Source organism: Argiope bruennichi, chromosome 11 (assembly GCF_947563725.1).
Source record: "Argiope bruennichi chromosome 11, qqArgBrue1.1, whole genome shotgun sequence".
In the NCBI taxonomy this organism is placed as follows: domain Eukaryota; kingdom Metazoa; phylum Arthropoda; class Arachnida; order Araneae; family Araneidae; genus Argiope; species Argiope bruennichi.
In genome coordinates, this window is record NC_079161.1 from 24,932,345 (window position 1) to 24,954,891 (window position 22,547).

At 32.9% G+C, this 22,547-nt stretch overlaps 2 protein-coding genes across 2 annotated transcripts; both read left to right on the forward strand.

Annotated features, from left to right (window-relative positions):
- The first annotated feature begins 3,043 nt into the window (after nt 1–3,043).
- LOC129956498 (piggyBac transposable element-derived protein 4-like) lies at nt 3,044–4,000 on the forward strand. The gene has a single exon (XM_056068418.1). The coding sequence runs from the start codon at nt 3,044–3,046 to the stop codon at nt 3,998–4,000; it is 957 nt and encodes a 318-aa protein (XP_055924393.1).
- Nucleotides 4,001–5,014: 1,014 nt separating this feature from the next.
- Nucleotides 5,015–7,939, forward strand: LOC129956500 (uncharacterized). Its single transcript, XM_056068419.1, has 2 exons — nt 5,015–6,347; nt 6,564–7,939. Exons 1-2 carry the CDS (start codon nt 5,015–5,017, stop codon nt 7,937–7,939), a joined length of 2,709 nt encoding a protein of 902 aa, XP_055924394.1.
- Nucleotides 7,940–22,547: the final 14,608 nt, after the last annotated feature.

A 22,547-nucleotide genomic window follows, 5' to 3' on the forward strand; every position in this document is an offset into this window, starting at 1 on the left:
GCTGGAGATCTTTAAAACAAAAGTTAGAATCATTTGTGATTGAACAGTTATCCTCTAAAAATGAAAGTTTTAATATTGGTACGAATACCTTATTAAATTATCCAAAAATAAAATTACCTACTTTTGACGGTAATGTACGCAATTGGCTATATTTTTGGGGACAGTCAAAAAATTGATGAGGACATTAATATCGATTCTCACGATAAATTTTCATATCTATCTCAAGCAATGGAACGAGGTAGTCCTGCCGAAGAATTAATTAAGAGTTTTCCTCCAGGTGGTAATAGCTATGAAAAAGCTTTAAAACAATTAAAATTGCGTTTTGGCAGAGAAGAATTATTAATTCAAGTATACGTTAGAGATTTACTAGCATTAGTTCTTCAAAAACAGAACTGTTCAAAAAATTCATTAAGAAAGTTGTTTGATCAACTTGAGAGTAAACTACGTTCACTTGAACTATTAGGAGTTACTAGGGAGAAATATGCTGCTATGTTATTTCCTCTAGTTGAGTCATCGCTACCCGAAGAAACTTTGATTGCTTGGGAACGTTATAGATCGGCTCATCGTAGAGTTCGTGAAACGAACACGAATGATTCCGATCAAAATTCAACTAAAATAGAAAAAAGTGATTTAGAATTTATTTTAGAATTTTTACAAGATGAGGTTGAATAGGAAGAACGCATTCTTCTTGCTTCTAGAAGTTTCAACGCTTCTAAACCGAAAGCGGAAGTGAAATATAATAAATTTTCTGCTGATAAAAAAATGAGTGAAAATAAAACTAGGAATGTAAAGTTTTATGAGGCACCTAGTGCAACTGATCTTTTGACTTCGTCGCAAGTGTCAAAACAGTGCATATTTTGTTCTAATGCACACTATTCTGGAGATTGTTTTAAAGTAAGAAAAATGCCCTTGAAGCAAAGAGAGGAAATTGTTCAACAATCTCATAATTGTTTTTTATGCTTAAAAACTGGACATTCTGTCAGAGATTGTAATGTCAGAGCTAGTTGTTTGTTTTGTGGCAAAAAACACCACATTCTTCTGTGTAGAAAAATGAATCCGATATCTGAGTCTAAAGACAAAGAATCGCTTGAAGTTGATAAGAGAACTGATAGTAGTTCTGAAATGGATCAAGCTCTTTCCAACTTGTCTACCAATCCAAACGTAGTCCTGCAGACATTCAAAGTTGTAATTAGAGGCAACGGGAAAAAACGTGCAGCAAGAGCTATTATCGATACTGGTTCACAGCGGTCATATTTACTACGAGCTACAGCTGAAGAAATGAGCTATGAGCCTACCAGCTGTGAATATTTGCAGCACTCCCTATTTGGTGGCAAGCATACTGGGGTATGTAAACATGATGTATATACTTTGTATTTATCGAGTGTATATGAGAATTATAATTGTAATTTTAAAGTTCTTAGTCAACAAATTATTTGTAAAACTGTGCCACCTACTGTGAATGAGTTTTGCGTGAAGGAGTTAGCTGCTTATAATGTAAATATTGTGGATAATTGTGAAGATCCTATTGAAATCCTTATCGGAGCTGATGTAGCTGGGAAGCTCATGACAGGAGGTTATCGTGAAATGTCTTGTGGACTCGTAGCGATTGAAACAAAACTTGGGTGGTCTGTAATGGGACGAATAACTGATACTGCGAGAAGTGAATGTTCATCTTTATTAGTTAAGTCCATGTTATCTACAGCAGAGACAATAACAGACTTATGGTCCTTGGATACTCTTGGCATAACTGACCCATCTGTGAAGAAAAGCCAGATCGAGTTACAAGAAGCTGCTCGAATGCATTTTCTAAATACAGTTCATTTGGTAGATGATCGTTTTGAAGTAGATTTGCCTTGGTTGGAAGATCATCCACCACTCCCAGATTATTTTGATTTAGCAAAGGGAAGACTGAACAAGACTGTTAAACGTCTTAAAACCGAGTCTAATTATGAAGCTTATGAGAATGTTTTTAGGGAATGGCTTGAGGAGCGAGTAATTGAGGAAGTTGCCAAAAATGATCAGGCTTCAGTACATTATCAGCCTCATCGAGCAGTTATCAAGGAGAATAGCACTACAAAAATCCGGCCTGTCTTTGACGCTTCGGCCAGGGCAAAGGGATTTCCTAGTCTTAATGATTGTCTTGAGAAGGGCGGAATCTAATAGAGCAGATTCCGAGTATTTTAACACTTTACCGACCGGCCGTCGATTAATCGACGTTTTGTTCTCAGCGCTTACCAACCGGCCGTCGATTAATCGACGTTTTGTTCTCAGCGCTTACCAACCGGCCGTCGATTAATCGACGTTTTGTTCTCAGCGCTTACCAACCGGCCGTCGATTAATCGACGTTTTGTTCTCAGCGCTTACCAACCGGCCGTAGATTATTCGACGTTTGCTCCCAAGCGCTTACCGACCGGTCGTCGATTAATCGACTTTTGACCGATCTGTGGTGACTACGTTTTCCACCAATTCAGCATGCCCTGAAAAAAATTCAGCTGTCGTTTTCTCGAGTGCAGCTGGGTGCGACCAGATTTTCCTGCGAAAAGAGTCGGGATTTTTCATCGTGCAGCTGGGTGCGACTAGATTTTCCTGCGAGGAAAGTCGGGATTTTTTCATCGATATGAAGGTTGTATTATGCAAATTCCCAGCCTTGGACGGGGATAAAAGCCCACCAGCAGTTCTCCAAGCAGCGCAGTCAGCCAGCGGTTCTCAACCAGTCAAGTAGGCAGTTCCGGTTCTGTTCTCATGGAGTATTGTCTCGCTTCTTCCCTTTGAGTTCTCCAAAATAACAATGTTTTGTTGCGGTTGCAGATGGCGCTGATTCCATCATCCAATGAAAAGCATTATATGCTGATCCATTGGGACATACTGTCCAGTGAGTCTTTCGACCGGTCTACAGACCAAAGTTCACAGTGACGTTATTGCCCCGAAGTGACCGCTCCATTTGAGGCGACGAATGAACACGGCCTTACATTGACAAGTATCAAGCAGCAAGCATTCTTTATTCAGATAATCGGTGCTTTTTTCTAAGCTTTAGCCCTTAGAAATGAATGGAAAGGATAGTCTCGGCGAGTGTTATCTCGACGACCTGTCAGATTGTCTTGACTGCCGTTCAGCAAGTAGTTCTGATGACGAAAGTGATAGCAGTAGTATAGTCATTCGAAAGCGACGTCCTGTACCGCTGATATACAGTGATTCAGAAGACGAGGACATGAATAATAATGTTGAAGACAACAATGATACATGGTCAACGAACGACAAGAGTATAATTTTGGAACCTTTCGAAGGCAGCTCTGGCGTAAAAATTATGCCAAGTTCCTCTGAAAGCGTAATGGATATTGTGAATTTATTCATTGGAAGTGACCTGATTGAGCACTTCGTGAGGGAGTCTAATAGATATCATTATCAAATTGTGGAAAAATATAGAATTACATCAAAAACGAAAAAATGGAAAGACGTCACGGTGACTGAAATGAAGAAATTTTTGGGCCTGATCATTCTCATGGGACAAGTAAAGAAGGACATTCTCTACGATTATTGGTCTACAGACCCATCTATAGAAACGCCGTTCTTCTCGAAGGTTATGAGCAGGAACAGATTTTTACAAATAATGCAAAGCTGGCATTTTTGTAATAATAACGATATTTCTCCTAATTCGCATAGGCTTGTGAAGGTCCAGCCTGTCATTGATTATTTCAAGGAAAAATTTAACAACGTATATAAACCAGATCAACAATTGTCTCTAGATGAATGCGTAATTCCGTGGAGAGGTAGACTGTCAATCAAAACATATAATCCGGCAAAAATTACAAAATATGGAATACTGGTTAGAGTGCTGTCTGAAGCTCGTACAGGATACGTATCCAACTTTTGTGTGTATGCCGCTGATGGAAAAAAATTAGAAGAGACAGTATTATCGGTCATTGGACCGTATAAGAACATGTGGCATCATATATATCAAGATAATTATTACAATAGTGTCAACATAGCTAAAATTTTTTAAAAAGATAAATTGCGATTATGCGGGACGATTCGAAAGAACAGAGGTCTTCCTCAAATACTTCAAACGGTCAAGCTTTCAAGAGGCCAACATCAATTTCTTAGAAATGGCAATATTTTATTACAAGTATGGAATAATGGCAAAAGAAATGTAAACATGATATCGACAATACATTCTGCACAAATGGTGGAATCTAGAAACAGAAGCAGGACATCACATTGCCCCATACAGAAGCCTATTTCAATAATAGATTATAATAAATATATGAAGGGCGTAGATCGCGCAGATCAATATCTGTCCTATTACTCCATTTTTAGGAAAACAAAAAAATGGACGAAACGTGTCGTAATGTTCTTCATCAATTGTGCACTTTTTAACTCCTTTAAAGTATATACAACTCTGAACGGACAGAAGATTACATATAAAAATTTTCTGCACAAAGCGGCACTTTCATTGATAGAAGACTGCGAAACTGAAGAACAAGGTAAGGATCTACCTAATTCCGAACCCACAAGAACCACATCCCGATTTGATCATCCCGGAAGACTCGCAAATTTCGGGAAGCATAAACTAGTAAATATAATGACCAGCGGTCAATGTAAAAAACCCCTACGACAATGCAGAGTTTGTGCAAGTAAAAAAAAACTAAGCAGAACAGGTTTCGCTTGTAAATACTGCAACGTCCCACTACACAAAGGTGACTGTTTCGAGCGCTATCATAGTTTAAAAAAATATTAAACAACTTCTTTTTTCGACAAATATTGTTATATGGATTATGGCATATTTTATGTAAATAATAAACTGAAAACGATTGTAATAGATAAAATAAATATTGTTTAACACTAATATGATTAAAGTAAAAGATTTTATTAAATTTCGTTACCCTACAATAACACGAAGCGTACAATTTTACCAGAGTTTAAGAAATGCACATATATTCCCGGGCGTCAGTCTAGGCCGAAACCGAGCCGGTGTCTCGGACGATCTGCAGCTGAGCGGGCGGTGAAATGGCATAGTATGTTCGAACCGCTACCGGTCGGTAAAGTGTTAACCCGATTTCGAAAAGAGAAGATCGGTGTTATTGCTGACATCCGAAAAGCCTTTCTACAAATAGGTGTTTCACCCACGGATAGAGATTACTTGAGGTTTTTGTGGATTGGTAATGATGGTCAGCTGAAAGAGTACAGACATTGCCGTGTAGTTTTTGGTGTATCGAGTAGCCTTTTTCTTCTAAATTCTACTATTCAGCTTCATTTACAAACTGTTTTGGAAAAAATAGGAACTGGAGAATCTTCGTATCCAAAAGATGTCATTCAAAAACTTGCGCATAGTTTTTATGTCGACAATTGTGTTAGTTGCGTTAAAAATGAAAAAGAACTACATCGTTTTATTAACGTTTCGGCTGAGGTAATGGCCGAGAAAAAATTCGAGCTTAGAGGGTGGGAGTTCAGTGATGTTAATGCTGATACTTCTGCCGATACAAATGTGCTCGGCCTGGTATGGAATAAAAAATCTGACACTCTACGAATTAATACTGCAAGTGTAAAAGAATTATGCTTTGAAGAGGTAACTAAGCGATTAATCTTATCTACAGTTCATAGACTGTTCGATCCTCTTGGTATATGTTGTCCTGTCATCCTAATTCCTAAATTATTGCTTCAAGAAACGTGGAAGCAGAAAATCACATGGGATGAAGAAGTTGATAAAATTACAAAAAATACATTTTTAAAATGGCTAAAAGATATTGACTGTTTAGAGAAAATCCGTTTTCCAAGATATTTTGGTTCAGAGATTGCAAGTGGAGATATTTCAGTACATATTTTCTGTGATGCTAGTAAGCATGCTTATGCTGTCGCTGCTTTCATCCGAATACAGACCTGTGATTCAGTTAAGGTACAACTTATACAAGCCAGTAGAGTTTCACCAACAGGAAAGGAAGGGATTACTATCTCTAGACTTGAGTTACTTGCACCTACTGTCTCAGCAAGACTTTCAGCTTCTATTTTGTCAGAGATACAGAGTGAAGAAGTTTACTTCTGGACTGATTCTTCGACTGTCTTGACATGGATTATGAGAGAAGAAGCCTGGAATGTCTTTGTCCAGAATAGAGTGAAGGAAATTAGAGCGTTAACAAATAAAAGTTCTTGGAGACATATCCCTGGTTCCATGAATCCTGCTGATCTCCCGAGTAGAGGTTGTTCAGCTCAAACTTTATTGAAATCTAACTGGTGGTTAGGACCAAGTTGGCTTTACTTGCCTAAAGAGGATTGGCCAAAAGGGAATCTAAGCTTAAATGAAAGCGAGATTGTTCGGGAAAAGAAAAAGACCATAGTTTCATCTGTGACAAGAAGTTTGATTTCTACAAGTTTTGTTCCTAAGGAAGACTGGTATTACAAATATTTTTCAAAATACCAGAAAATAGTTCATCTAATTGCCTGGATTCTACGGTTTACCTTTAATTGTCGAGCTGAAAAAATTAAGAAGAGACATGAAGACCTTGATTTTGATGAAATTTTTGAAGCCGAGAAATTATTAATCAAAATGGTTCAAGAGGATTGCTTTGTAGACGAGAGAGATAATAAATTAAAAACTTTAGGAGTATTTAAGGATCAGAGTGGAATCCTCAGACTGAAAACGAAACTTACCTTTCGACAGGATTCAGAAGAGTTTAAAACTCCAGCTATTCTTCCGTCCGATCATGAGGTGGTCAAGAGATTAATACGATATTATCATCACGAGAAAAATGCACATGCTGGTACCCAAATTTTAATAAATATTCTTCGAGAGAGATTTTGGCTTCTTAATGCTCGAAAAACGGTGAGATCTCTGATTAATAAGTGCACCATATGTAGAAGATTTTCTGCAAAAAGCGTGCAAGTTTGCACAGCAAACCCTCCAAACGACAGACTCCGAGAAGCGGCTGTATTTGAAATTTGTGGCATTCATTTTGCTGGTCCAGTCATCTTGAAAGGTAACACCAAATCCTGGATTTGCTTATTCACCTGCGCCGTATACAGAGCAGTGCATCTAGAATTGGTTGAGTCCATGTCTACTGAGAGTTTTTTACTAGCCCTTAGAAGATTTATATCCTGCAGAGGAAGAAGTAAAATAATTTACTGTGACAATGGAACTAACTTTGTAGGAGCTTCAAATGCGCTACGAGATCTAAACTGGAAGCAGATTATTGATGATACATCTATATCACCAATTCAATGGAAGTTTAATCCACCAACTGCCTCATGGTGGGGAGGTTGGTGGGAGAGATTAATAGGTATTCTCAAGAGTTTACTGAGGCGAGTACTAGGAAGAGCTTCTTTAACTTCCGAAGAAATGATCACCATTCTCTGCGACTGTGAAGCAGTGATCAACTCCCGTCCATTGACCTATGTTACTGAAAATGATGTTACTTTGATGCCTTTAAGTCCATCTCTATTTCTTCAAGACATTCAAACAAGTGGTGTTCCTGATCTTGATGATATTGGACACAGAAGTCTGAATAAACGAGTCAAATACAGAGAAAACTTACAAAAGGATCTACGAAAAAGATTTAGATCCGAATATCTAGGAGCACTTATTCAAAAATCGGATAAGACAAGATCAGTGAAAGTGAATATCGGTGATGTTGTATTGATAGGAAGTGACAACACCAAGCGACTGAATTGGCCACTGGGAAAAATAATAGAGATTATTCCAGGTCAAGATGGAGTAACAAGACTTGTGAAACTTAAAACGGCAAATGGAGAATTACTAAGACCAACTCAGAGACTGTATCCACTAGAAGTCTCTAATGATGATCTTATTGTTGAGAACTTTTCAACTAAGAAGTTGGAAACTTGTAAAGAGTCTGGCTCTAACAATGTGTGTGATGTAAGCTTTGAGCCACAGTTTCAAAAGACTAGAACAGGTCGTACGGTCAAAATACCTAAAAGACTGGACTTGTGAACAATTTTAATTTTGTTAATTTTATATATCTTTTTTGCAACTATGTGTAAGTTAAAGTTTTAATGTAAAATGTTAACTTAGGTGGGAGGATGTCGCGTCGATTCTCTATATCTATTAATATTGTCTATGTTTCAGCTTTTGTTTTGTTCCGAATGGCAACGGTGTTAAAAAAGATGTATATATAGTTTGGAATTCATTAAAAGAGGTTGTGTTTACTTTTGAGAATGGCTTTGAGTTTTATATTTACGCCATAAACAAATGCCCTTTCATCCAAGAAATCGAAAGCAGAGTCTTTAATGAAAGTATCTAAATAAGAATATTATCTGATTCGATGTCAAACCGTGACAAGTAGTAATTAATATTGTAATACCAAGTAGAACTGATGCATGTGAAATCTGCCTTAACTAGATGACATAAAAATTCAGAATCAACATTATCACCAAACATTACCATGGTGGGGAATGGATAGAAATAAAACTGTTCTAAAATTACTGTGGGGTAGGTACTGTGATGGCTTATGAACTTGAAAATGGTCATTTATTGGTTATAGATTTCTTTAGAGAGTTTTCTAGTATTTTATAAAAGCTACATCATATTGACATGCGAGTTACTTATTTTGTTCATTTAACTTATAATAATTGGATACTTATTGTGTATTATTAAATTATTTTATAAATATTTATTGTTTTTAAGTTCACTGCAAATGATAAAAAATGAAAATGATAGTTAATAAATATTTCTTCATTAAAAACAAGAAAAGTAATTAATTGTGATGTTAATTTAAAAACATTTGTTTTCATATCATATTTTATATATGATAATTTCCCTTTCTTTCCTATATTATTCTGTTTTACAAACCAATATACTTATATTACTTAAATTTATAGGAAACTATTTTACATTCATATTAATCATTTCAGTATCTTCAAAACAATTTCCACTGTCAGTTGTTGGTCATAACAGCACAGAACCTGATGGTTATTGATGCGTTTAAATAATGACTTCTCGTTAAATGGAATGAATAGATATCCATGTGAAAGCTCCGATAAAAGTTGCACTAGTTGTCAAATGGACAGAGATCGTTAATAATTTGTAAACCAGTACACTGACAGAAGAAGTATTTGTTGAGTTGGCAACTCGAAATGCCACTAGAGGTTTTATTTTTATTTTGCTTCAGGAGTCTTGACATGGCAAATATCTCTTTCTGCTGTCCATTTCGTACGGCATGAGTTCGAATGACATCACACTTCATTCTCTCACTCTACGTCCTCCTCCTTAGCACACAGACACACAGATTGGGAGGAAGGGGTTCACCAGCTAATAGACTTAAGTGCACGGCAAAGATGAGTGGTCTAGTACATCCAAGCTAAGCATATGATTTATGTCCAGCTAAATACATAATGCAGATGCTATGACCTCATCTTGTCTATTTCCACCGACTATTAGAACTGTCTTTGCTATACTCTCAAAGACAGGTAATAAAAGTCATTTGATCTGTATGAGATAAGCAGGTTATAGCTTGAAGAGACTATTAGCTTCATTTCGATCGGTAGTGCTGGTTTTGTTGGTTTATGAGCAGACCCGATATATTGAATACAGATTGCTGGATAATACGTTCTTAACGCAGAAAGAGTCTCTGCCACAATATCTCTGCATATAAGATTGAACAGGTCCTGTGAAGACAGCAGAGATTCGTTAGGGTGCAATCCCACGGTGCATAGGTAGATAGATACCTTTATCAAAAGTCATACCGTACTTTCCAGCAGCTTTTGCAACTACTGATGTTTCAATACAAGTCTCGTATCGCATATTAAAGCTGCTTCTGTGACTCACATATTTTCAAAGAAAGGCTGCTACTTGAGAGGAGCTTCGCCATCATCAGAAAGATACATATTGGCTTCATAGTTTGTCCATCGGTTGAGGCACTTTTTTTTTCCAGTCGCCTGAACACGATTTTTGAACTGTGGCGTTACGAATGTATAAGGACATGTAGATAGCCAATAACTCATTCTTTACACAGAAAAAAGTCCTTGGCATAACATGATTCTCTCTGTATTATGACTAAAGAGGTATTGTGAGAAAAGGAGGGATTTTCCACTGCACACCTCCATATATACATTGGTAGGCAGGTCTCTTCATCCAAGGGCTCCAGCAGTATATGCGACTGCCGAGGCCTCAGTTCAGAAAGTCAATCTTTAAGGCTCCTATGAAAGAGTAGTGCTTGACTGTAGCTATGCTGTCAATAGAAAGATGCTTATTGGCTCTATAGAGCTTCACAGATGGTTCAGGGTTGTTGTTTTTTTCGTCGCCTGAACACGAATCTTGAACATAGTATTCGTTACTAAGGTATAAGAAAGGACATTTTCTAGTGCAGGACCTTATCAGCCAGTTGTTTCAGTTCGATTAGCAGTCAGTAAATCTCGATGAAAGGTACCAGTAAGAATTAAGTGACAGTGCACACAGTAAATGTCTTTCTAGTCCATGAGCAACAGTCATTCAGTTTTCAAATAGTTCCAACACTAATTACAAAGTATTTTAACACAGCACATGAAATACATCAGCAGTCACTGTCCTGAGTATTTTGTAACATTTTTCAAAATATCAAATAATTTATGTTGCAGTTTTCGAAAAAAAGTAGTATTCATATTTTAAATGTATGCAATTTCAAAATTCTTGAAGATACATTTTGTCAAATGTTAGTGTCGGGTAATGAAGTCATTTTATTAATATACATGCAATTTACATTAAAAATGTTAAACATTTTTTATTCCGTATAATTTTAAACGTATTTTTTTATATTTTCGTTTGTAATAGAAATATATAACTAACATTTTAAATACTCTTAAAATGAAATATCTGTATATATAAATACAAAACAGACGGATATATACAAATGAATGTTAGAAGACAATATTCTTTAAACACAATGAATATCGCTCAATTTTAAAACCAGATTTTGTGCACAATACTTTTTTCTAAAGTAACACGATAAAAGTATTGCAAAATGATTTTATTGCTTGCAGTCAATTTTTTTTTTTTTTTTCAAGCTCGCAAGCCATTTTTTTTTATTTCGAGCTCGCAAGCTATTTTTTTTTTTTTTTTTTATTTCGAGCTCGCAAGCTATTTTTTTTTTTTTATTTCGAGCTCGCAAGCTATTTTTTTTTATTTCGAGCTCGCAAGCTATTTTTTTTTTTTATTTCGAGCTCGCAAGCTATTTTTTTTTTTATTTCGAGCTCGCAAGCTATTTTTTTTTTTATTTCGAGCTCGCAAGCTATTTTTTTTTTTTATTTCGAGCTCGCAAGCTATTTTTTTTTTTTATTTCGAGCTCGCAAGCTATTTTTTTTTTTTTTATTTCGAGCTCGCAAGCTATTTTTTTTTTTTATTTCGAGCTCGCAAGCTATTTTTTTTTTTTATTTCGAGCTCGCAAGCTATTTTTTTTTTTTTATTTCGAGCTCGCAGGCTATTTTTTTTTTTTTATTTCGAGCTCGCAAGCTATTTTTTTTTTTTTTATTTCGAGCTCGCAAGCTATTTTTTTTTTATTTCGAGCTCGCAAGCTTTTTTTTTTTATTTCGAGCTCGCAAGCTATTTTTTTTATTTATTTCGAGCTCGCAAGCTATTTTTTTTATTTATTTCGAGCTCGCAAGCTATTTTTTTTTATTTATTTATTTCGAGCTCGCAAGCTTTTTTTTTTATTTCGAGCTCGCAAGCTATTTTTTTTTATTTCGAGCTCGCAAGCTATTTTTTTTATTTCGAGCTCGCAAGCTATATATTTTTTTTAATTCGAGCTCCCAAGCTATTTTTTTTATTATTATTATTGTTATTCCGAGCTCGCAAGCTATTTTATTTTAATTTCGAGCTAACAAGCTTTTTTTTAAATTTCGAGCTCGCTTGCTTTTGTTTTAAATTTCAAGCTCATTTTTTTAATTTCAAAACATGCTTTATTCTGCTAAACGTTAATCTTATCTTTGTAATTTAAAGAGCAATTTTTAAAGTCTAAATTCTTTAAATATATAATTCTATTTTTATAAATTCAAAGAAGCACTCAATTCACAGACAAAAAAGTTATAAAAATCTAATACGAAAATTTAAAAGATACATTGGCGCAAAAAAATCGATTCATTTTCAAAATTCTATATATTACATTTTGGTATCCCAGCTTTTTTAGCAAATCACACTGACATTATATTCATACACATTTTTATGAAATTTCAGAATCACAACATCAGAATTCAAAAATTTTGGAATCATTTAAAATTTCTCAAAACATTTTTCAGTTTCAAATAGTTTTTGTAAAATCTACATTATTTTTTAAACTGGAATTTTAAATGATAAAGATGCAAAATACATGATGTTTGTTACAAAAATATTTTAGTATTTTCCATTAAAAAAAATTAATTCTTAAAAGGATATAAAAATGTAAAGTTGAAAAGGAAGAAATAATGAAATTAAAAACAAAACTATCTTTAGAATTATCAAAACAAATATTATTAGGAGATTTGAAAATTTAAATGACCTTTTGCGAACTGATGCAAATGCGTAAATCTGAAGCAATGGCCTACGATTTGCTTCACTTACGCAGTTGCAAAACTAAATGAGCAACCTTGTTATATATTTATTGTACAGAGCCAATATTACTAATGATAATAGTATAATCATGCCACACTCAAGTTGTCATACAGTCCAATTTTCCAGAAGATAAAAGTTTTGATATCACAGCCAACTGCTTTTGAAAATGAAAGAATTCTTCCGTATTAGAATTCCGTTTCTATGAAAACACTTAAATTACCTGTTCATTGACAACTACGTCTGTTGTAACAGATTCCATATATGATAAGAAAAGGGAAGGGATATATTTTCACAAATATTTTTCAATGCTTTATACAAGAAAAAGAAATTGCTATTTTTGAATTCAGCTATTTTCTTTTCAATGATGTTATATTATTACAGGATATTTTGATATAATGATTAGAAATTTTAATCTCTAATATTTGAAGAAAAATTTTAATGGCAATAAAAGTTACAGCTTTTAAAATCCTATTTAAAAAATAAAATATTTCTCATCATTCTCAAAAACATCTCGAAATATTTGCTTGTTAATATTAATAACAACACTTTTCTCCGAAAACAAAACAATTAAAAAAGCAGTATCGCATTGAAGGAGTTTAAAAGGATAGATGTTCCCGAACAGCTCGAATATTAAGTGGATCTTCGTCCTGGGAAAAGTTTAGAATTTTCATTAAAATACAGTTAAATTTAATTTTGAATTCAAATACAGTTCCCTGCAAAATTGTTCGAAGTGTGGTATAAAACAAATAACTTCAAATTACGTAATTTTTATTAAATTACTACGATATCGATAAATCATAGATCTTGCGAACATAAAAATAAAATTTCCGTTCCGAGTAAAAAAGAATTTTTTGAAAAACGGAAGTTTTAATAATTTTTTTATCTATTCTTTATAACACTTAAATTTATGCCTAAATATCATGATTCATCCCATTGTTCAAATATGAATTCCTCTTCAATGAAGGGTTATAGAAGAGCTATAAAGTAAACTCGGGTCTTAATGTAATCTCAATTTTGATGTTCCAGTGAATTTAAATTTTGTTCTTTAACCATTTTCACGACTAACGAAAGAAGTTCAATATTGTGATCAAACAAAGCATCAAGAATGAATAGAAGATGCCCTCGTATTCTTGAAAAAGAGAGTGCATACTTGAAAGTCGATTACATTTTATGCAGCAAATGCGACTTACAAATTTATCTGATAAAGATCCGACACAGGCGAATCATTCCAAAGAGAAGAATGCATCATTATTTGACGATATCATTAATATTTTATAACATGTTAAATATCTTCTTTACAACTACGTAAAATGATTAGAACATCCTAAACTTATTGTAATAAACTTGAAATGGAAAATAAAAAAATGATTTTTTTAAAGTATTTTTTGATGAAATGTAATCACTGCTACCTCCCCTTCTTATTGAGCTATTAATGACAAACATACATCCGAGATTTCATTGTTGGAAGCTACCGAAAATTAGGCTCTTCAGAACCACACTGAAAATTTTTAAAATTTATTTTTAAAAGGAAGTTTTAACTAAAATTTACATAAATAAAAGCCTTTTCGTTTAAAATACAAAAACAATGAATAGAAACCTGCAAGAATACATTGAAAAAATTAAGGCTTTTAAGATAAGTAAATTCCATAGGCAGATGACTGATTTTTGCTAAAATTGTTCCAAATGAATGCCATTTTTCTGATATATCAGAGATAGTTTTATTGCATTTACAGAAGAGAGATGAGTTAGTTACGCCTGCTTCATTTAAATAGACTGTGCAGTTTTCTAAAGATTCAATTCTCATCAAATGCTTTCAGGGAAAAAAAACCCAAGGACGAATTCCGAAAGGTGAAATAAAAGTTTTTAAATATTGTAATTACGATGGTACAATGTATATTTATATTATGTTCCGAATATGAAATATCCAAAAAGCAATACTTAAACGAAAACACAGTTAATCAAAGGAATTTGAAACAGTTTTCACCCTATCTTATTTTCGCAAGATCAGAAGATGCTTCATGCATTTGCTTTTAATAGTTAAAAAAGTTGATGTTCTTTTTTCTTGTATCTGCACTAAATTTCAAATTTAGAACAAGAATATTTTTTTCGTGTGGGACTGGACATCAGAATTCATCACCAAAAAGCGATATTCCCACGTTACTCTTGCTGATCTATTTTTATTGAAAAAATATGTCTACTATTAATTTTTGTAATGCTTTAAAAGATCAGAATGTGTCAGCATTCGAGTGTGGCTTTTAAATGTATGATGAAATGCATTTGAATCTACAAATTCATCAGACATTCTTATCGAAAAATAAGCAGCACTCTTTTTCTACAGATCTCTAATTTAAGTGGATACGATATTTAACATTTTTTTTTTGCTTCGAATATTATTAAAACTCTACATTAACTTGAAAAGAAAATCCTAATCCACTGTTCTAGATTAATTTTTTAAAAAAAATTAAACTTTCGTAGCTTTTCTATTTATACTCTTAATTCTTGTGAATATTCATTATGAATATTATCATTTTAAATTTTACTAGCAGGTTTAGAAAAATATATAACAAAGCTGTGCCTGAACTTAGTCATGCATTTACATTTTTCACTCCGATTTACAATGAAAAATGAATATTTAGAGATGAAAATGGAGGTACATCGTTATTTCTAGAAACATAAGCTAATGAAGTCTTATTTAAGTGATTGTAATGCGCATTTTATCATGTACATAGCAATAAAAGCGTGTATAAATTTGAAAGCCCTCTTGAATATGATAAAACTTCAGCAATTGTAATGTAAAAATATGAAAAAAAAAATTAAAAAACCTAAATGGAAAGAAAAAAATTCATTTCAAATGTCATTTGCAAATACTTTTCATTTGTCAAATATATAAAAATCTAACTTTTGAAATACTAAAAGACATGTGTTCAAATGTAAATAGAAATGTGCTAAAAATATCGTTATTTGAGAAGTTTTCTTTATTTCCTTCCAATATTGCGTCCCTTTAAATCTAACGGATGGTCTAAACTTATATTTAGGACAGTAGCGGTGGGAGGCAATTTTATAATTCTTCGAAAGTGCAATATGGCATAATGTAATAAAAAAGATCACGCACTATTTCGATGGAATATATGAATTTAAATTTACAGAATACGAAACAGTTTACAAAATCCCATATCAGAGAAATAAGAGCAAGCAATAGTGTTTTATACGAATGAAAACAGACGGATCTTGCAAAATTCGAGATTCAAAGTTCGCTGGCATTCTCACTTAATGCTACGTGAGACAAAACTTTATTTAAAAAATCTGCCTATTTTTGCATCCAAATTTTCGCTCTCTCAGTTATTGTCTTGTTTTCCTCAGAAAACTGTTTAGGTAAAGAGCTATTTCAGAAAATAAGTACAGAATCTTAATTTCCTAGTTTCCATTAAGTATCAGATTTCAAAATAAATATTTTTGTAGAATTTTAAAAATTAAAAAAGAATCTCATTAAATATATTTCGCTGAATGTTTCACAAGTGAAAAATCTATCTCCAACAGATTGCATCACGGCGCTTTTTAGATTAAAATTCTTGGAAACGAGAGCTCCATTCGAATCTCCTTCATTTCGGATAAAATATTCCATAATTTCGAGTATCGTACATAAAAGTTTAGTTTATTCCGAATTCACTGTGCACAGTATTTAAGACAAATCAATAAATTATTTTATTCTAACGCAAGTTAAAATTTAATCATGCTTTCATGTTACTTTTAACAGCAACATTTATTCAGTAGATTTAAAACTTATTTCAAGAAACTATTCCACTGCTCGAGAAGAAACATATCAATGGAAAAAGTTGATCCCACACACACATTTTGCTATCCTCAATTCTTATGTAATGAAAGATGCTTATTTTATCCCTTGTCAATCAGATAGTTGGATGCCGAGATAACATTTAGTAGACATACTTTGCAGTGGCAAATCATATCACGGGGAACTTTTCTCAGAAAATATTTTCATACAAATACTATCTTGCCTATTCACAAAATGCACTTTTTCTTAGTAGGAAGCAAAATACATATAGCTGCTTTTTTCATTTAAAAAATTTCAGAAGAAAAATTTTGCATAGATGTAACAAAGAAAATGGACATGGCACCCCGAACCTATCTTTCAACCTAAATCATTCGTGCACCGAACATAAACGTGAATAGGAACTAAGGCATTCATTTTGGAAAGATCTCGAAAAAGTCTTTACTTTTAAGATGAACTTTCAGTATCACAAGGTTACTGCTTCATGTTTAACATGCCATAATTTGCATAAAATATGAATTCATTATCCATTGAATGAAGATTCTCGCTGCTATGAGAAAAGCAGAAAGTTTCCGTTTGTATTATTGGATTTTGATCCTTCCTCTAGCAGCTTTTGACGACCCGCTTGTTTGCTCATATTGACTTTTTGTGTAATAAAATTTAATAATACATTTTTAAAAATGTTATGTCGACAAACTGAAAAAAAAATCTTTCCCATTCTGTTAAATTTGTATGTGTAACAATTTGAGATGTATATTTTAAATGAAAACTGAAGCGAAATTCTACTTCGGAGTTACGGTCCAAATAAAGCATTTAAAAAAAAATTTCAATACTGGCAAAAGTACGCAACTGAATATTTTTTGAATGATAACGTATCATTGTCTCGTAATAGATTGCGTATTAAATTTAAAGTACCAAAAATAAAGAAAACATGAGCGGAAAAAAAGGGATATCATCAAGAAACATTTGAGAGCTAAGATAATTTTTGTGAGATAATACTTATGAAAATTGATCACCATATCTTCCATAAGTCATAGCTATTTAGCCATTTGCCTATAATTACGACTAATTTCACGCTCGCTCCATCTTTCTGTTCGACACTTATTTGATTTTTGATATATCTTCTTTCTTCTAATGAATTGGAACTTTTTGAAGATACGGCGGACCTTGCTCAGATCATTTCTCGTAACATTTTGCGGGTCCATTCATTTGCGCGTCGCTCAGCTTTCAGGACTACTTGAGATTTGGCTTCAGAACGGCTAGACATTTGTTTATGTTGAATTATTGCCACGAGACAATAAGTAATAAAAGGATTTTTTGTGCTATGTACATTAACGTTTTATATATAAATATTTATTCAGTAATGAGATTTTCCACTTTTTAAGCGACATATTTAAAAACAGTAAACAATTCTAGACAGTAAACCTCCTAGATTAAAGGTAAAATAGAAAGAAAACTACTTTTGAGCTCAAGATTATACTTTCGGAAAAGCAATTAACAGCCAATGGAATAATAAATAAATATAAGCAAGTAATAGCTAAACAAAACCATTTACGAATGACGATGCATAACAGCGATGTCAACATGTAAAATGATAACCTATCGATATCAGAATACAGAAATAAAAGTTTTTCTTGAAATTCATCGTTATCGAAACAGCCAGGTTACTAAGACTCCAGGACGCAGAATAAATCGGCAAAAGAAAAAAAAATCCAAAGAGTAAGTATAATAAAATCAAGAGATTTTAGAAACAAAATACCAGAAAGGCAAAACATGATTGACTACGATACTGATTGGATGAAGTACAGATACAATTTGGTTAGTTTCTATACATTTTACAGATAATTTAAAAATATTTAACATTTTGAATAAAATAACCGAGACTGTCAAAACCATCAGATTTGGAATAAATCTATAGATGTTATTAAATAATGGTGAAACGTCTTTTCGCTCCGCCCGTGTTGGTGGGTTTGAAAATAGTCAAATTGCTGGTTTTCACGAAAGAAAAATACATTTCCCTATTGAACTTCTGAGTTTCATATATTACTAAATCAAGCCAAATTTGCAAATTAGTTGAAAAATACACTGGCAGTTTTACCATATCATTAATGTAAATTGAATTATCAAAACACATTAAATGATGCGAAATAATTTTCCTGTTTTCAACTCGTTGTGCAAGAATTTCAATGTACAGTGGACTTTAAAATTTATAATCCCTTACACTTTGGCCGTTCTTTCTGATTTACGATATCGACCTTCTACGAAAAGCATTGGTAATAAATATTTTCTTTAAATGTACAAGAATACAGGATCTCAGGAAATATTGTCTATAGAAATTCAAGAATACAGTAACCCCCCCCCCCCCCAAAAAAAAAAAATATATTTTCCAGAAATGTCCTTGAACGTTTTAAGATTTACAACGATAATTTACCAACGTAGAATCTGCATTTATCGTTGATACTTGCTTTCCTCTTTCCTAGTTTTTTACAATGCAGTATTTGATGATTATAAATTCAATAATTTAAAATACCTTTTTTGTTTATATCTTAATCCGTTACATTTCATCAGGATTTCTAATTGTCTAGTGAGAAGGGCGCCATTTAGCCTTAGATCTTGATCGGATAGTAGAAAAAGAGGAAACAACGTGTGTTTTTTCAACACCAGTTTTCAACCAGACTTTCTTACCAGTTTTTTTTTTTTTTACAAAAGAATTTAGTACTTTTTTTACATTGTAAATGTGAAAAAAGAAAAGACAATTATGAACCTTTTTATCCAAATTTTTTCAAGTTACAAGGCGAACAAAAACATTTTCTTTTTACCAAGAAATTTAAAAATTCAAATTTGTGCGCGATTTATTTCATCTTCAAAAACGAAAACCCTTAAAATATTTTGGAAAATATGCAACTTTTTATAAAATTGGCGAATTTTTCCTACCTATTACCTTTAAATTTCTATTTTATGTTAGACAATATCTTTGAGTTAGCCATGTTGCCTTAAACAAAAACGTTTGGAACACTTTCTTTGATTTAACGATGAATGATGCGCTTTCAAAACTTTTCGATCCAAAATTTCTGAAGCACTCCACAATTCTCAGCAACATCTATCAGAGCAGCAAATAAACGCGAGGAATTGAGAACTTTTGAAGAACTCCTCAGCGTGCGAAACAAAGTCAAAAAGGACAATTATACAATCACTAAAGCAAGCAGCATATGTGAACTACAGTCATGATCAGAATACAATTTTTATTATTGATTCAAAGAAATATTAAGACGTCTGAATGTCTACAAGTACGATAGGGCCAAATTTCTTTTCAACATAAAATTCGACATATTCTATTTGTAGGAAATTCCAGAATCACTTGGTTGAAACTTTATCAAAGGACTAAATATTGTTTATATAATTTTAAAATTATTACTCATTATTTTAAAAGAGCGTCGTTAATATTTACTTATTTCTGCTCTCACTTTCATAGTATAAACTGCATTTTATTGAAGTCTTCATTTGCTAACGCTCTTTCTCTATAAAAATACCAGGAGTCATTTAAGCTCACGGAAGCGTTTCGAGACCATGATTGACACAGATTCAGACAGAATTGTGGTCTTAAGTGTTTAAAATTTTGCATACAATGTGCCAGGTATTTTCACAATTTACAAAAGCGACCATTTTGATTCTACATTCACACGAACTTCACCCATTTAACAGTTGCTGCATCTCATGTGTGCTAGATTTGAACTGGATGGATTAAATGGGTACGTCTTAAACAAGTTTACGCCTCAAGGGTCGATTCGACAAGCTGAACTTCAATAACTATAATAGTTTATTATTTTTATTTCTAAATGTGAAAAAACTCGAGTGGGCGAATTTGATTTACTCTAAATCAAACATACATCTATAAACCTCTGAATTAATTTCAAATTTAGTCATTCAATTCGTAGAATAATCGAAGGAAAAGGCAAAGGCTCTAATGCGTGAAAACTCAAGCAGCATTTAATTATTGCTGTTAAACTGTATGCAAAATATACTGCTCTCCAGGGATAAAATGATTTCGTTGACTGCGCAAATTGGAGGCAGGAGAGTAGCCATTATAAAGAGCACAATTATCAAACGTCCAATGAACCGTTAGTTTACAATATAATCTTCGGAATGGGTGCTTTTAATTTTTGAATAAAAAGTATGTAGAGTACGCTTTCAACCAGAAATGGGACAGTTAAAGTTTTTATTAGTGAATAATATAATACCATTTTAATCAACCATGTATACGAAACAATTCAAATTTAACTCAATATCTGCCAACTGTAAGAAAAGAATTTTGTTGCATTTTCACTTCTGCATTCTACGGAATGAGTGCGCAATCATACAAGGTAATAATTAGACGAAAGGGTCATAGAACAAGTATTTTCGAAAAATAAACCCTCTAATTTTATCTCTAAAGTAGTCACTCAGCTTTACATTTTTGTGGTGTGTTTCAATTTTTCAGGAAGAATTGTACACCAAAATGAAATTCGTTGTTAGTTGATGGTTATTGAAAACTTAAATGAAGTTTACATATTTTAATATATATAGATTTAAAATCGGTGACTTAACAGTCTTTAATAGGCTGAGCATGCTGTAATAAAATAGAAAATATTTTATTCCGAAAGGGGAGGGGAGGGGTAAAAATCTGCACTTTCAGCCGCACTGTGATTATAGGTGCACTTGTCATTTTCAGTTCATCTATAGTTTTTCACTTATGTAATATTCCCTAATATTCACAGAAGAAAGGACTTCCTGATTTTTTTCCTCACGAATACAGCAATGAAATCTAATTCCACATTTGGTTATAACAATTGCTCATAGCTTAACTCTGTGAAACTACATTTATTGATTAACCTTAAAATGAATTCGAAACGCCAAGCGTTAGTAATATTGCTTCTTTCATAAGTAAAATTGATATTTATATAAATAACGATACACCTTTCTCATTGAATCAATAGCAACAACAAAATTGATTTGCAGTTGCGTTGGAAAAATATTGCGTGTTTTAAACTATTCACTTCTAGTTCTTTAATTATATTATTTTTTGTTTAAAAATTTTAACAAAATTTTTATATTTTAATATTTTCTATAAAATCTAAAAAATCTTTATCATTTTTGAATTTCATTCTCGACAAATTTTAATTCAAGTTACCGCATTTATACTTATTTTCCCTTCAAATGAACGTCTTTAAAGAAAATCTGCCGAGAAACTTGAACCATGCCTTAAATCAGGGTTATTTTGAATATAATTTTTTTTCGATAAACTACTCTTTTTAAACGAGGAATAGATTAACATGTAAAATAAATAAGTAATAAGGAAATCACACTTTAACATGCCATTTCTTTCATTAGGAAATTGAATTTATTCAAATCATTTGTAATATTTAATGCAATTATCTCCTATCCCACAAATGTTCGCATTTTCAAGATTGCGTATGCAAATCCTGCTTTGCTAAAATTCAAGTTATACAAAGGTTCGCAGAACTCATGACTTTCAAAATTTAACTTATGATTTTTTTTAAGCAGGAATGCAGTTGTTATCGCCAGCAGATATTGAGTTAAAATTGATTTAACCTTTCGACTATGGATCTTAAGGAATGGGGGCGTATATGTCCCCATTCTTTAGTTGAAATTCTGATCTAGGACTGTAGTTCAACGTCACTGTAAAAATATGCCTTTTCAATTTTTCCATCTTTGTGAAATACCAAATTTTCATCCCCTCCCATTTGGTAAACCGAGTAGCAAAAAGACGAATCCTTGTTTGGCCAACAATGAGCGATCGTCGTGCCCTTTTCGAAGAATGCCCCGTCGAGGAGAGCCCCTCCAACGAAACGAGAAGAACGGTGGAGCGACACAGGTAGGATCGTCACATTGATGAGAGGGAGAATTTCCTCATACTTGCTCATGTGCAGTTAAGGAACCGCATTAAAATGTTCGCATTCGCAATGTATATATTTTTTTTAACGAGATATACACTATAAATGTATTTACACTTAATTACAACTGTTTACCCTTTGCTTTCTGATGGTCACTCTATATAACGCGAACTGTTTAAAAGAAGTGCGAATTCAAATGATTACCTTCTATTAAGAAAATTCTATACTTTTGTTTTCCATGTAATGTGACTGATTTAAAATCACTTAATCATTTCCATTCTTTTGTTATATTCGCTTTTTAAACCGAGACTTTATCAATGTCCTCTGCGTGTCATCTATTTGAATGATTACTCAACTAATTTCT